The following is a 16620-nucleotide window of genomic DNA, read 5'->3' on the forward strand; positions in this document are numbered from 1 at the left end:
TGTGTGTTCACTGGGGCACCAGCACCTGTACGTTGGTTACTGTACATACAGAGGAAGTGTGTGTTTCCTTGAAAGGAAATGGTGTGTGTGCTCTCACGCTCCTTCCATCTCACCATGTCGTTAAACACACACACACACACAACAATGGCTGCCGCTGCCCCCTACCATATCTTATCGGTACTCGGACCTCTCAGACTCTGATGTAGTTTTCTGACATTCTAAATGAATGCTGCTGGTGATAGTGTGGAATGACGTATTTTCCTGCAACACTGTATGTACATTTCATTTCCCGACTGTTTTTAAATGGAGAAGCTTTTGTGCTACAAAAACTAAATAAATATCTGACATTCAATCTGAAGTGTGTATTGTGGGAGAATGATAGTTGGACTGTCAACATACATCAATTTGCCAAGAGAACATCCCACCTCTGATCTTTTTTACAAGTTTTTTGTGTGTGTATGTGTATGTTTGTGAGCTATAGGAAGTTATTGTGTGGAAGACAGAAGTACAGTACACAAATAAACTTGCAAAACACACTGCTCACCTCTTCCCAGAATCTCTCAGTATGTGGTGATGTCTTTAAAAAGCCTTACTGAGGCAGATTGAATGGGAGGAAGTGGTTCTAACTTCCCCAGGAAAGAGGGAGAGGAAACATGTGGGTTTGGACAGCTCAGTCAGGCATTACTGGGCCTACAACTACAAGACTAATGATTGACGAGAGCTAGGCTGGGCAGAAAGACAGATAGAGGGAGAGGAAAAAAAGAGAAAGACTGACTTCCAAGACCACAGAGCTGGGCTGGGGAAAAAGAAAGGTAAAGAGAGAGAGTGACTTCCAAGACCACAGAGCTGGGCTGGGGAAAAAGAAAGGTAAAGAGAGAGACCGACTTCCAGGACCACAGAGCTGGGCTGGGGAAAAAGAAAGGTAAAGAGAGAGTGACTTCCAAGACCACAGAGCTGGGCTGGGGAAAAAGAAAGGTAAAGAGAGAGACCGACTTCCAGGACCACAGAGCTGGGCTGGGGAAAAAGAAAGGTAAAGAGAGAGACTGACTTCCAGGAACACAGAGCTGGGCTGGGGAAAAAGAAAGGTAAAGAGAGAGAGAGTGACTTCCAAGACCACAGAGCTGGGCTGGGGAAAAAGAAAGGTAAAGAGAGAGACCGACTTCCAGGACCACAGAGGTGGGCTGGGGAAAAAGAAAGGTAAAGAGAGAGACCGACTTCCAGGACCACAGAGCTGGGCTGGGGCAAAAGAAAGGTAAAGAGAGAGACCGACTTCCAGGACCACAGAGCTGGGCTGGGGAAAAAGAAAGGTAAAGAGAGAGACTGACTTCCAGGAACACAGAGCTGGGCTGGGGAAAAAGAAAGGTAAAGAGAGAGAGTGACTTGGGAGAAAGACATAGGGAGAGAGAGAGAAAGAATCGAGAAAGAGAGTGCTTTCAATTTCCATTGTCCTCTTTTGGGAAGAGAATAGTGAGAGAAAGAGGAGAAAAGAAGAAAGTGATTTTTCCGGGATTGGATTCTGGGACAGGCGTGATTTGGACGGTCTGAGAACTTTTGTGGGCTGGTACGGACTTGGTTGTGGGGTGGACATGGGCCTGTTTCTGACGGGTCTAGGATTACTGCTCTGCTGTTCCCTCTCCTCCCCTCAGAGACTGGCTCCCTCAGGGAGAAATGTCTGCCAGGACCTCAGGTGATGACTACATTCCACTCTCACACCTTATTTTTCTCTCTTGCTTTCATTTTCTGCCTTTTCCATCAAGCAGTATATTCTTGTTTTATGAAACATTCTCAGAAACTTAATCATTGTAATCTTCCATTATTTCATGAAAAAACAGTCAAAAGAAATGTAACCCATAAGGAAACTTCCTACTATGCTTTATGGTATGTATTTTGTTTACCCTTCTCAAACAGGGATCCCTCCAATCTTGTCTGTTGTACTGGATGGAGGCAACAGGGAGAGGAGTGTACTATACGTGAGTACCAGTAGACAGTAAATTGTGTAAAACCATCCAGGGCACACAAGAACAGGTTTTTCATCTTGTTTAGGTACTATTGTATAATTCAGCACTGTGTCTGTTGTTTATGACTCCAGCTGTGTGTGATGATGAGCAGGCCTGCCAGCAGGATGAGGTGTGTGTATACCCGGGCGTCTGTCGCTGTCGGCCTGGCTACTATGGAGCCCACTGCAAGACACGTAAGTCAAACCAACTCTGACGTTTAAGTTACATAGGCTATGTCACTAAGAAATATATTTTTAACAGAACAAGAGTTAATATAGTAACTTTGGTAGCACTTTACATTGCAGGAATAAAAGGGCAAGAACATTGTAATTAAGTGCAAACTACTGAAGTATTACAGCCTGTCTCCCTCTTCGGGCTGCCCTCCAGAGTACTACTGAAGTATTACAGCCTGTCTCCCTCTTCGGGCTGCCCTCCAGAGTACTACTGAAGTATTACAACCTGTCTCCCTCTTCGGGCTGCCCTCCAGAGTACTACTGAAGTATTACAGCCTGTCTCCCTCTTCGGGCTGCCCTCCAGAGTACTACTGAAGTATTACAGCTTGTCTCCCTCTTCGGGCTGCCCTCCAGAGTACTACTGAAGTATTACAGCCTGTCTCCCTCTTCGGGCTGCCCTCCAGAGTACTACTGAAGTATTACAGCCTGTCTCCCTCTTCGGGCTGCCCTCCAGAGTACTACTGAAGTATTACAGCCTGTCTCCCTCTTCGGGCTGCCCTCCAGAGTACTACTGAAGTATTACAGCCTGTCTCCCTCTTCGGGCTGCCCTCCAGAGTACTACTGAAGTATTACAGCCTGTCTCCCTCTTCGGGCTGCCCTCCAGAGTTCTACTGAAGTATTACAGCCTGTCTCCCTCTTCGGGCTGCCCTCCAGAGTACTACTGAAGTATTACAACCTGTCTCCCTCTTCAGGCTGCCCTCCAGAGTTCTGGGCACCGGACTGCCGTGAGATGTGCAAGTGCCACCCTCACGGGCGATGTGACCCGATCACGGGCGAGTGCACATGCCTCCCCAACCGCTGGGGGCCACTCTGCCAGAACGCCTGCAGATGTGGCCGCCACGGGCACTGTCACCCTGTGCACGGCAACTGCACCTGCGACGAGGGCTGGTGGACGCCCACCTGTACCAAGCAGTGCCAGTGCTACCCAGGCACCTCCACCTGCGACCCACTGACCGGCAGGTGAGAGAGAATGAGTTTATTTACAGTGGGAGGCATTAGTTAGCTTAGAGATGAACTTCTTGATGCAAATTAGCCTGCAATTCACAAATTAAAAGGGTGGTGTCACACACCATATTGCTAAAACACAATAGAAATATATGTTTTCTTAAAAAACGTTGGTTGGCAGGTGTCAGTGTGCCTCAGGGTACTGGGGTCAGAAGTGCAGCCTTCGCTGTAGCTGCTACATGTCGTCATGCCAACAGAAGACGGGGGCGTGCGAGTGCCAGAACAGGTGGTGGGGTCCGTCGTGTGATCGCCACTGTAACTGTGACCTGGAGCACAGCGAGTGTAATGCCGTCAGCGGGGAGTGTGTATGTCAGCCTGGGTACAAGGGAGCCGTCTGTAATGCGCCATGTGGACCTGGGGAGTATGGCAGTGGGTGTACACTGAGGTAAGCCAGTGTATATGGATATTGCAGTGGTGCTTTGGATTACATGATTGGGATGGTACTGCCTTGTCATTGTGCTGTTGATCAATATGGATGAATGATGGTTCGGGAGACTTCTGAGCACTTTATGTAGGTTTGTACCTGTGGCTATCCTGAAATGGCTACAGTATGTATTCAGTTGGACTGTTCCATGGTTGTCTCTCTCTCCTGTGTAGCTGTGGCCACTGTAAACGAGGCCAGTCGTGCTCTGTGGTTGACGGTGTCTGTACGGCCTGTGAGCCTGGGTGGAATGGCACACGCTGTGACCGGCCGTGCAAGCGGGGTTACCATGGAAATGACTGCCATGAGGCCTGCCCACGCTGCAGGAACGGTGAACCATGCAACCCCAGGACGGGGGCGTGTTCACGATGTGATCCAGGATGGACCGGACCCAGGTGTGTGTGTGTTTGATGACTAACTACCAGTGAAATGTATCTGAGACCTTTTACAGTAATTCCCAGACATGACAGTGTCAATGATACCGAAGAGGTTCAGCGTTTTCTTCAATTGCTGACAGTTTTGTTGTCCGTCTGTTACCTGGGCCACTCTGTTTGTCTGCAGATGTGACAAGCCATGCTTTAACGGAACATTCGGGGACGCCTGCCGCTTCCTGTGCAGCCCTTGTTTCCATGGCCACTGTGATCACGTGACAGGAAGTTGTGTCTGTGGGCCCGGGTTCCAGGGACAGAGGTGAGAGTATGGAGAAAGCAGACAGGTTCTGTTCGAATACTCTTAAAATGCATCTTTCCTTTCTCCCTTCCTTGAAGTAATCTGATGTGAACAATGGTTCAAATAAATATGTTTCTCCAATCCAATACTGTCTGATTTAGACATCTTGCTGTTTGTGTATCTCAATGTCACGTTAGGTGATTGTGTATCTGGCTGTCACTAACAGGTTTCTCTCTGTTGTGTCCCCAGTTGTAACATCACCTGTCCAGACCAGCTGTATGGCTTTAACTGTTCCTCTGTCTGTGACTGTGGAGAGGGCACCGCCTGTCACCCAGAAACGGGGGCGTGTCCATACAGTATGCACTCCTCCTATTGGATACAGCTCTAGTTGGTTATTAATGTGTAGTTACTGATAAGTAAAAGTAGATGGGTCTATGGATTCAAATATTTTTTCCCCTCAAGAAGGAATATGTGAGTTTGAATCACATTTGTTTATGTGTGGGTGTGTGTGTGGTGTCAGGTGGTCACAGGGCTCTGATCGCTGGTCTACTGGTGCCTCTGATCTTGGTGCTGCTGGGTCTGGTCTGCTGCTGCTGCTGCTGTGGAGGACCTACTGACGGCAAAGACAGGTGTGTGTGTGTGTGTGTATGATTCTGATGGCAAAGGCATGTGTGTGTGTGTGTGTGTGTTCCTCTGACCTTGCTCTGGTCCTACAGGGTAGCAGTGGGTGACGGTGGTACCTCTGTCCGTATGAAGCATCATGTGTATAACGTCCTGGCCAACGTGAGCTCTGCTGTACCCTGTATCTCTGTCTGGTCCTCTGGGCTACCCAGAGTCACAGGTCAGTCCAATATCACACTAGATATCATATATGTCTGTATGTACGGTACCATTCAAAGTTTGGACACACCTACTCATTCAAGGGTGTTTCTTCATTTGTACTATTTTCTACATTGTAGACAAAGACATCAAAACTATGAAATAACATATGGAATCATGTACTAACCAAAAAAGTGTTATACATTTTATATTTTAAATTCTTAAAAGTAGCCACCCTTTGCCTTGATGACAGCTTTGCACATTCTTGGCATTCTCTCAACCAGCTTCATGAGGTAATCACCTGGAATGCATTTCAATTAACAGGTGTGCCTTGTTAAAAGTTAATTTTATTTTCTTCTTAATGCGTTTGAGGCAAGTTTGGGATGAGTTGGACCGCACATTGAAGGAAAAGCAGCCAACAAGTGCTCAGCATATGTGGGAAAGCCTTCGAGACTGTTGGAAAAGCATTCCAGGTGAAGCTGGTTGAGAGAATGCCAAGAGTGTGCAAAGCTGTCATCAAGGCAAAGGGTGGCTACTGTGAACGGATCAGCTTGTCCAAAACACCCTAACACAGGCGGGAGGTAAAACATGAACAGACCAGAGGCAGTGGTTGTGATTCCTTTTCTTGTGATTGTTTACTAAACAGGTTCTTTCGCTCAACAAAATAATTTCAGTACAGGGTAACGTCCAACGCTGTCACCAGCGTAACAAAACAAATAAACAGAAACTAAACAATTGACCAAAAGGCCGTGGCCAAAAGGGGAATGCAAAACAACAAACGGCTACTCCTGTCTTTAGACTATCGTCTACACAGCATAGTTACCGGAAGAACGCTTCTCTCTACCTAAAGCCTGCCTTGGTTAACAGAGAGACAAGGTGCCCCAGTAAACAAAGCTTTCTCTTCTACACAGCATAGTTACCGGAAGAACGCTTCTCTCTACCTAAAGCCTGCCTTGGTTAACAGAGAGACAAGGTGCCCCAGTTAACAAAGCTTTCTCTGAGGTAGGAAAATCTGACGTCCCCACAGGTTTCTCCTCCCAATCCTCCCCCAGCTCCTCTCCTGGCACACCTATATAGAGGAAGACACAAAGTAATTAGTGGGCCCAGGTGTGTACTAATTGGCTTTACACTGAGTACCTATCCCCTGTGGAGGGTGCTGTCGTGTCGTCTTCCTCCGGTTGGTCACTGAACTCTCACACTACTCTGAAGAATCTAAAATATAGTTGTTTAACACTGTTTTTGGTTACTACATGATTCCATATGTGTTATTTCATAGTTGAATGTCTTCACTATTATTCTACAATTTAGAAAATAGTAAAAATAAAGAAAAGCCCTTAAATGAGTAGGTGTGTCCAAACTTTTGACTGGTACCGTATGTAAGGAAGAAACTCCAGTACTTGTTGGATGCTCTCAAGGTTTTTCTCCATGCACTTGGAAACATGAGAGGTGTGCATGCTATACTTATTACAATATTATGACAATAATAATAAGAAGCACTTCTCTGTCCAGTGTCCCACCACGACCCTGAGCTGACATTCAACCACAGTTTCATAGAGCCTCCCTCCTCAGGCTGGGTGACGGACGGATCCTCCTTCGACAGTGATGAGGAGACCGGAGAGGCTCTCTACTGTGTCCCCCCCAGAGAAGGTAATCAGTGTGTGTGTGTGTGTCTGTGTGTGTGTTCAACCCTTTGTGCTTTGTTGACTCCCTATTTTCTCCCTCTCCCTGTCCCTCCCTTTACCCAACTCTTCCTCGCTCAGACATCCCTGCAGTGGCGGGCGGTGAGTTCCAGGAGTTCCAGCATGAGATGAGTTCTAAGTGTAACATGTTCCCCGACCCCTCTGCCTTCAGCGTTAGTGCAGAAGACATGTCCCTCCCCTTTGGCATCCCCCGCACCTCCAGCAACGCCAAGTCCAAACGCCCCTCCGTCTCCTTCGCCGAAGGCACCAGGTAACACCAGGTCGCAGTCATCATGATGAGGACATTGGACGCTACACACACCACGCGACACTACGCGGCACTTCAATTCCATTTTTAACTTGTCTCTGCAAAGTTATAGTTATCGCAATTGTCTTGTGATTGTTTTTAATGTTGAGAGTTTGTCAAATTAATTTCTTCTTGGGGATTAATAAAGTTCAATCTCACCTCATCTCAGGTTCAGCCCCAAGGAGCGCCGAGGCTCTGCCCAGGACCTGACTCCCGGGGCCCCCCGCACCAAACCTAAGTCCCCCTGGGGGGTCCTGATGCTGTCAGCCCTCCAGGCCCATGGAGGGAAGGCCTCAGAGGGGGAAGAGACGGAGACAGGTGAGAGGGGTGTGGATGGATGTGGAGGTGGGACTGGACCATTGGAAGAACCAGGATCCAGTGGTGAAGCAGGGGACCCTGATGTGGACAGGTACACGGCCACCCCGTCCCAAGCCATGTCTACCCTGCAGGTGCCTGGAGCAGTGGTAGGAAGAAGACGCACCATATCCAACGCTGCTGTTAACAGAAAGGGTGGGCAAACACCAGGGTCCACATCCGATGGCCAGAAGGCAGAGATCGATAAAGGGATGGACAAGGTGACCACAGTGTACGTGACAGTGGGTAAGGCGGGGGTGGGGAGGCCCCTGTCTAAACTAGAGCTCCCCAGCTCGGAGGGCCCGATACAGGCCATGCTACGCAGGCTAGGCAGCCTCCAGAGACATAAAGACCAGGAGGGGGGAACTAGGTCCAAGGGTAAGATCCTGGGAGCGGAGGGAATCACCAAGCCACCCAGGAGGAAGCTAGGGGCCAGGGCCAGTGTGTGGGAGCAGGGGGGTCACTCACCCTTGGGGGTGGAGGGTCCTGTAGGGGAAGGCGTACCTATGAGGAAACCCAGTAGGAGGAAACAGCACGCCCACCACAGCTCGCCTGCTGTCATGGGAAACACTGACGATGGCACTAACACTCACCCCCCACCAGAGGGCGCCAATGCCACCATTACGCCTACGAGGCCCCTGTCCTCTATTTTGAAAAGTGTGCCAGAGGTCGCTGGGTTAGAAGTCATGGGTGAAAGGTCAGCGGTGAGGGGAGAGAATGGTGACCCTGGGATGCATACTGAGACTGACAGTGGATATCTAACAGTCGGGCCAGCTGGAGTTGTAACCAACGCTGTTAGTCTGAGTGAAGTCATCGCCAATGACGGAGTAGTGGCCAGTGTGGACGATGGAGCTATCCTATATGAGAATGTGATGATTATGCATTCCTAACTTCAGATGCGAATGACTGTGCTGCTCTATCTCCTCTCACAATCGAGGATGTAGTTTGACTACTAATGAATGAGGAATTTGGAAACTAGCTTAATGTACTGAAGTTAACAGTTGAGTCTGACATTAACTAACTTTACAATATTGAGTATACCATTTTATGAATTACAATATGTACATGATGGTTCTGTACAATATGTACTGTATGTATATCATACAACAATAGGATAATGTTGAAATCGCCTTACCAAATAGTAATCGACACTGTAACTGCCATGTGTGAAACAACTATACAAATTAAAACAAAAAATGCATGCTCCGATCTGTGCACGTTGGCTTGTCTGTCATCACTAGGCTAAGCTGCTAACGTTCAAGCTAGCCATCAAGCTAGAAAAGTTTGTCCCAGATGAGTTTTGCAATGGAGCCCCCTGTTTGTCTGGAGAAATAAATGAATGGTTCCAGCACTGTAGGAGCTGTATCTACTACCCTTTGTTTCAGGACAAACTGGATCACTCGGAGTTCCAATGCCACAATTGTTTGCTTGTCGAGGATTATAGGCTTGAGGTGGCTTCCTTGATCACGCAGGTCGCCAGCCTACGTAAGAAACGGGTGGAAATGCAGAGTGGAATGTTTACCATTTATACGCCGGTGCTGCACTGCGTTCGTCCATGTTGGATGCATCTCTGTGTTGTCATTTGTCGTTATCCGACTGGCCGGAGTCGAAGGAGCACAGGAGCATGGCAATCAACGATGGTCGCATGTCATGAGCTGTGGAAGCCGAAGACAGCGGCCTCCCGCAATGCAATCTACACTCCCTATGAGAGGCCCGGAGCAGATACAAACAACAAATTGTTTTGCCGCCCTAGAGCCTGATCTTCCTGCATATGCGGCCGCTGTTCCTCCTCCTACTCCTTCCCCTACGATTTCAAAGTCGACTTTCGGCAACCTTCCATCCCTGCTCTGGATCAAGCGGGACCTCTTCATCTGTCAGAGGCGTGCATGCCTGTGAAGCGTGGGAGTGGGCGTATTTCCTCGTCCTTCTCATCAGCCATGATTTGGGCAGCTCCATGGTAAGAACTGTTCCTGGTGCAAAAACAATGTCCTATTCCAGAGCTCGAGTAAATGACATTACTAAGCTGCTCCCTAATGTACTACATCAGGACATGGAAATCGACTCTATCGTAGGTAATGGGGGTGTTAATGACGTTATGAAGGGCAGCTCTGATCAGTTGAAACTGGATTTTAAAGCGCTGATTGACTCTCTGCTAGACACAAATAAAAGACCCATCATATCTGGCACAGTGCCCTCTCTGAATCGTGGCATTGAACGCTTTAGCAGGATTCTTTCTCTTCACAACCGGTTACGTGATTATTGCAAGCCAATGGGTGTAACTTTTGTTGACAATTTCGATACCTTTTGGAAACAAAAGGAGGATGGGATCCACCCAAATTATTTGGGTTCCTGGATCCTTTCACAGAATTATAAGGCTGCGTCTCAAGCCCAGCTCAGTTAATCCCTACCATTGTGTCACTGAGTCATCATAATGGTTTAGCAAATGTACATTATACCAGTGGCATTGGAAGACACAATGTAAGTAACTTAATTTATGTCCCTCTATGTGCCCTGAATGCCTCTGCTGATCCTACAGCTATTCTATGCAGCAATTGTGTGCTTATGAACCATATTTATGCTGTTAGCACTGAGGCGGTGTGCCGTAGCAGGAAGTCCACTGTGTGCAGTAGCAGGAAGTCCACTGTGTGCAGCTCACTCTGCACTAACATAAGTAACATGAGAATATCGACTTTTGCTAAGCTTCCCAGTAAAGCAATGAAAACAAGCAAGCATCCCAGAAAACTGCTCAAAATAGCACATGTCAACATATGTAGCTTAAGAAACAAGGTTCATTAAATGAATAACTTGCTAGTAACAGATGACATATATTTTGACAATCTCTGAAACTCACTTAAACAATACCTTTGATGATACAATGGTAGCAATACAAGGTTATAACATATACAGAAATGCCAGTGGTGGAGGTGTTGCTGTTTATATTCAGAACCACATTCCTGTAAAGATTAGAAAGGATCTCATGTTAAATACTGTTGAAGTAATATGGCTACAGGTTCATCTGCCTCACCTAAAGCCCATTATTGTGGGAAGCTGTTGTAGACCACCAAGTGCTAACAGTCAGTATCTGGATAATGTGTGAAATTCTTGATAGTGTATGTGAAATCAACAGAAAGGTATATTTTCTGGGTGATTTAAATATTGACTGGCTTTCATCAAGCTGCCCACTCAAGAGAAAGCTTTAAACTGTAACCAGTGCCTGCAACCTGGCTCAGGTTATCAGTCAACCTACCAGGGTAGTTACAAACAGCACAGGAATGAACTCATCAACATGTATCGATCACATCTCTACTAATGCTGCAGAAATGTGTTTAAAAGCAGTATCCAAATCCATCGGGTGTAGTGATCACAGTATAGTAGCCATATCTAGGAGTGTAATAGAGGTCATACTATAAGTTTTGTAGTGATTCCTATGTTGTTGATGTAAAGAATATTTGTTGGTCCGTGGTGCACAATGAGACGTTGCACTTGACACATTTATGAAATTGCTTATCCAAATTACTACTAAGCATGGATTTAACAAACCAGTCGTGTGGTCAGGTGCCCCCAAGAGGGACTTAGGAAAATTGCAATTGGCTCAGAACAGGGCAGCACGGCTGGCCCTCAGAACAGGGCAGCACGTCTTGCCCTTGGATGTACATGGAGAGCAAACGTTGATAATACGTATGTCAATCTCTCCTGACTCAAAGTGGAGGAGAGGTTGACTTCATCACTACTTGTATTTGTGAGAGGTATTTGTTGACAGCACCGAGCTGTCTGTTTAGACGACTAGCACACAGCTCAGACACCCATGCATACCTCACAAGACATGCCATCAGAAGTCTCTTCACAGTCCCCAAGTCCAGAACAGACTATGGGAGGAGCACAGTATTACATAGAGCCATGAATACGTGGAACTCTATTCCACTTCAGGTAACTGATGCAAGCAGTAGAATCAATGTTTAAAAACAGATAAAAACACACCTTATGGAACAGCGAGGACTGTGAAGCAACACAAACATAGGCGCAGACACATGCATACACACATGATAACACACGCACTATACACACACGTACACATGGATTTTGTGTTGTAGATATGTGGTAGTGGAGTAGGGGCCTGAGGGCACACACTTAGTGTGTTGTGAAATATGTTATGAATGTATTGTAATGTTTTTAAAATTGTATAACTGCCTTAATTTTGCCTGACCCCAGGAAGAGTAGCTGCTGTCTTGGCAGAAAATAATGGGGATCCATAATAAATACAAATACAAACATTGCTCTGAGCGAACAGAGCGAACATTGCTCTGTTGAGCCAGCTTGAACCATTAAAACGGCTTGGCACTGGCAGCACCAACCCTTTCCAAACCATCATCTGTCTGTGATACAGTGCCTTGCGAAAGTATTCGGCCCCCTTGAACTTTGCGACCTTTTGCCACATTTCAGGCTTCAAACATAAAGATATAAAACTGTATTTTTTTGTGAAGAATCAACAACAAGTGGGACACAATCATGAAGTGGAACGACATTTATTGGATATTTCAAACTTTTTTAACAAATCAAAAACTGAAAAATTGGGCGTGCAAAATTATTCAGCCCCTTTACTTTCAGTGCAGCAAACTCTCTCCAGAAGTTCAGTGAGGATCTCTGAATGATCCAATGTTGACCTAAATGACTAATGATGATAAATACAATCCACCTGTGTGTAATCAAGTCTCCGTATAAATGCACCTGCACTGTGATAGTCTGAGGTCCGTCAAAAGCGCAGAGAGCATCATGAAGAACAAGGAACACACCAGGCAGGTCCGAGATACTGTTGTGAAGAAGTTTAAAGCCGGATTTGGATACAAAAAGATTTCCCAAGCTTTAAACATCCCAAGGAGCACTGTGCAAGCGATAATATTGAAATGGAAGGAGTATCAGACCACTGCAAATCTACCAAGACCTGGCCGTCCCTCTAAACTTTCAGCTCATACATGGAGAAGACTGATCAGATATGCAGCCAAGAGGCCCATGATCATTCTGGATGAACTGCCGAGATCTACAGCTGAGGTGGGAGACTCTGTCCATAGGACAACAATCAGTCGTATATTGCACAAATCTGGCCTTTATGGAAGAGTGGCAAGAAGAAAGCCATTTCTTAAAGATATCCATAAAAAGTGTTGTTTAAAGTTTGCCACAAGCCACCTGGGAGACACACCAAACATGTGGAAGAAGGTGCTCTGGTCAGATGAAACCAAAATTGAACTTTTTGGCAACAATGCAAAACGTTATGTTTGGCGTAAAAGCAACACAGCTGAACACACCATCCCCACTGTCAAACATGGTGGTGGCAGCATCATGGTTTGGGCCTGCTTTTCTTCAGCAGGGACAGCGAAGATGGTTAAAATTGATGGGAAGATGGATGGAGCCAAATACAGGACCATTCTGGAAGAAAACCTGATAGAGACATACCCCAAGTGACTTACAGCTGTAATCGCAGCAAAAGGTGGCGCTACAAAGTATTAACTTAAGGGGGCTGAATAATTTTGCACGCCCAATTTTTCTGTTTTTGATTTGTTAAAAAAGTTTGAAATATCCAATAAATGTCGTTCCACTTCATGATTGTGTCCCACTTGTTGTTGATTCTTCACAAAAAAATACAGTTTTATATCTTTATGTTTGAAGCCTGAAATGTGGCAAAAGGTCGCAAAGTTCAAGGGGGCCGAATACTTTCGCAAGGCACTGTATATATTATTCACTGGAACACTGAGGCTGTGCCACAAATGGCACCCTATTACTTTAATTCCTGATCAAAAGTAGTGCACTATAAAGGAAATAGGGTGCCATTGGGGATGTAGCATGAGTGAAACAAAACAAGTGATGAAGCTGATGACATCAAATGGATTATGAAGGTGCTACTGCATGCCTGGTTGAATACTTGCCATGTATATGATGTATGTATATTATGATGTCTGTCAGCTGCCATTCACAACATGGTAGAATTGAGAGCATTTTGGTTATGTGTGGGCATTTACAAAGAAAGGAAATTAGCCATCATAGACATAACTGTAGATACAATATTGATCTCTATGGTGACCACTCCCCCTCTGCTTGTACAGGATATAAGGAGGGGTTGACAGACAGGGTAAGAATGGATGATTGATTACTTGATCTTCTTTAATCTAATGTCTGAATTATTTTTTTTTAAATCAGCAGTGAATCAACAAGTCTGGACCGCGTTCACTGTCAAATTCAAGTGGAATTGAGTTGTCATGTAAAGGAATACAGAACAGTGTCTCATTGTAACAGATGCTTCCTGGCATAATCTATTTACTATCTGTAGGTTTTGCTAAGCCTCTGTCCTCTTGATCACTGTTAAGCTTGTCTCCCACATAACATGTCCTTCTACGCAGCCGAAAACAGCTCATATCATACTCCACTGAAAGCGCTGCAGTCAGGAAATGACGACCTGGTAGTCCACAGTTGTGTTTGTTGATGTCTTTCTAGCCTGTCATTCACTAGGTGGTAGTAGGGTTTCTGTTTCACACTGTCAATCCAACCTTTAAAGGCTCGTCTTGTGGACTGGGTCAGATAATAGAGAGGAGAGATTGCTACATTTTACTATAGAATTCTTTAATTGACTGCTGGCAGTGCTTTCACTCTAGTGGTAGCATGAGACGGAGTCTCCAACCCACACAAGTGGCTCAGGTAGTGCAGCTCATCCAGGATGGCACATCAATGCGAGCTGTGGCAAGAAGGTTTGCTGTGTCTGTCAGCGTAGTGTCCAGAGCATGGAGGCGCTACCAGGAGACAGGCCAGTACATCAGGAGACGTGGAGGAGGCCTTAGGAGGGCAACAACCCAGCAGCAGGACCGCTACCTCTGCCTTTGTGCAAGGAGGAGCAGGAGGAGCACTGCCAGAGCCCTGCAAAATGACCTCCTGCAGGCCACAAATGTGCATGTGTCTGCTCAAACGGTCAGAAACAGACTCCATGAGGGTGGTATGAGGGCCCGACGTCCACAGGTGGGGGTTGTGCTTACAGCCCAACACCGTGCAGGACGTTTGGCATTTGCCAGAGAACACCAAGATTGGCAAATTTGCCACTGGCGCCCTGTGCTCTTCACAGATGAAAGCAGGTTCACACTGAGCACGTGACAGACGTGACAGAGTCTGGAGACGCCGTGGAGAACGTTCTGCTGCCTGCAACATCCTCCAGCACGACCGGTTTGGCGGTGGGTCAGTCATGGTGTGGGGTGGCATTTCTTTGGGGGGCCGCACAGCCATGTGCTCGCCAGAGGTAACCTGACTGCCATTAGGTACAGAGATGAGATCCTCAGACCCCTTGTGAGACCATATGCTGGTGCGGTTGTCCCTGGGTTCCTCCTAATGCAAGACAATGCTAGACCTCATGGCTGGAGTGTGTCAGCAGTTCCTGCGAGAGGAAGGCATTGATGCTATGGACTGACCCACCCGTTCCCCAGACCTGAATCCAATTGAGCACATCTGGGACATCATGTCTCGCTCAATCCACCAATGCCACGTTGCACCACAGACTGTCCAGGAGTTGGCGGATGCTTTAGTCCAGGTCTGGGAGGAGATCCCTCAGGAGACCATCCATCAGGAGCATGCCCAGGCGTTGTAGGGAGGTCATACAGGCACGTGGAGGCCACACACACTACTGAGCCTCCTTTTGACTTGTTTTAAGGACATTACATCAAAGTTGGATCAGCCTGTAGTGTGGTTTTCCACTTTAATTTTGAGTGTGACTCCAAATCAAATAAAATCCAAATGTGACTCCAAATCCAAATAAATTTGATTTCCATTGATAATTTTTGTGTGATTCTGTTGTCAGCACATTCAACTATGTAAAGAAAAAAGTATTTAATAAGAATATTTAATTCATTCAGAGCTAGGATGTGTTATTTTAGTGTTCCCTTTATTTTTTGAGCAGTGTATATATATTTTTTATGGTATACTTACCCTCTGCAGCAAACACAGTAGCTAGCCCGGCTAACAAGAGTATCAGCCCGAGCCTCATGCTGTCGGTCTCTCTGGGTCTCTCTGGGTGTGTGACTGAGAGGACCCAGGGGATAGAGAATCGTGCGCTGCCAATCAATGACCAATGCAATGCAGTGGCTACCAGTGTCATTCACCTCTACAGCGTGTTTAGTTAAACCTTGTTTCAACCTTGTTTTTGTTTAAAAAATCAGTAAATAAACAGTTTAATTTAAAAAAAATGATATTATTAATTTGTTTAAATGTTGGTAAGTTAGCTTTTACCCTTTAAAGAACTTATGAAACAGATTCAACCACAAAGACCAGGGAGGTTTTCCAATGCCTTGCAAAGAAGGGGACCTATTGGTAGATGGGTAAAAAAAACAAACAGACATTTGAATATCCCTTTGAGTGTGGTGAAATGATTAATTACACTTTGGATTGTGTATCAATACACCCAGTCACTACAAAGATACAGGCATCCTTCCTAACTCAGTTGCCGGAGAGGAAGGAAACCTCTTAGGGATTTCACCATGAAGCTAATGTTCACTTTAAAACAGTTACAAAGTTTAATGGCTGTGATAGGAGAAAACAGATGATGGATCAACAACATTGTAGTTACCTAATTAGGAAAAGAGAGAAGCCTGTACAGTATAAAAATATTCAAAAACATGCATCCTGTTTGCAACAAAGCATTAATACTGCAAAAAATGTGGTAAAGCAATTCACTTTTTATCCTGAATACAAAGTGTTATGTTTGGGGCAAATCCAATACAACACATTACTGAGTAGCACTCTACATACTTTCAAGCATAGTGGTGGCTGCATCATGTTACGGGTATGCTTATAATCGTTTAGGACTGCAGAGTTTTTCAGGACTAAAAAGAAACGGAATGGAGATAAGCGCAGGCAAAATCCTTGAGGAAAACCTGGTTCCATCTGCTTTCCACCAGACACTGGGAGATTAATTCATCTTTCAGCAGGACAATAACCTAAAACACTATGCCAAATCTATGCTGGACTTACTTACCAAGAAGACAGTGAATGTTCCTGAGTTGCCGAGTTACAGTTTTGACTTAAATATGCTTGAAAAATTTGACAGAGCTTGAAGAATTTTGAAAAGAAAAATGGGCAAATGTTGCACATTCCAGGTGTGGAAAGCTCT

The 16620-nt window shown here is 45.9% G+C and overlaps 1 protein-coding gene across 4 annotated transcripts; it reads left to right on the plus strand.

Annotated features, from left to right (window-relative positions):
* Positions 1–600: 600 nt before the first annotated feature.
* On the plus strand, positions 601–9764 carry LOC110503848 (scavenger receptor class F member 1). Of its 4 annotated transcripts, none has more exons than XM_036961546.1 (14): positions 601–1085; positions 1363–1687; positions 1909–1970; positions 2090–2191; positions 2923–3190; positions 3357–3620; positions 3833–4051; positions 4218–4346; positions 4575–4681; positions 4846–4954; positions 5042–5166; positions 6654–6791; positions 6905–7094; positions 7300–9764. In XM_036961546.1, the coding sequence occupies exons 2-14, from the start codon at positions 1587–1589 to the stop codon at positions 8372–8374; spliced, it is 2889 nt and encodes a 962-aa protein (XP_036817441.1). In that variant the 5' UTR covers positions 601–1085; positions 1363–1586; the 3' UTR covers positions 8375–9764. The 4 variants fall into 4 exon arrangements, with proteins under 4 accessions (XP_036817441.1, XP_036817442.1, XP_036817440.1 ...); XM_036961547.1 differs by lacking the exon at positions 601–1085 and adding an exon at positions 1095–1307; XM_036961545.1 differs by lacking the exon at positions 601–1085 and having other exon boundaries at positions 1095–1687.
* Positions 9765–16620: the final 6856 nt, after the last annotated feature.

This window comes from Oncorhynchus mykiss, chromosome 24 (genome assembly GCF_013265735.2).
Source record: "Oncorhynchus mykiss isolate Arlee chromosome 24, USDA_OmykA_1.1, whole genome shotgun sequence".
NCBI classification, from domain to species: domain Eukaryota; kingdom Metazoa; phylum Chordata; class Actinopteri; order Salmoniformes; family Salmonidae; genus Oncorhynchus; species Oncorhynchus mykiss.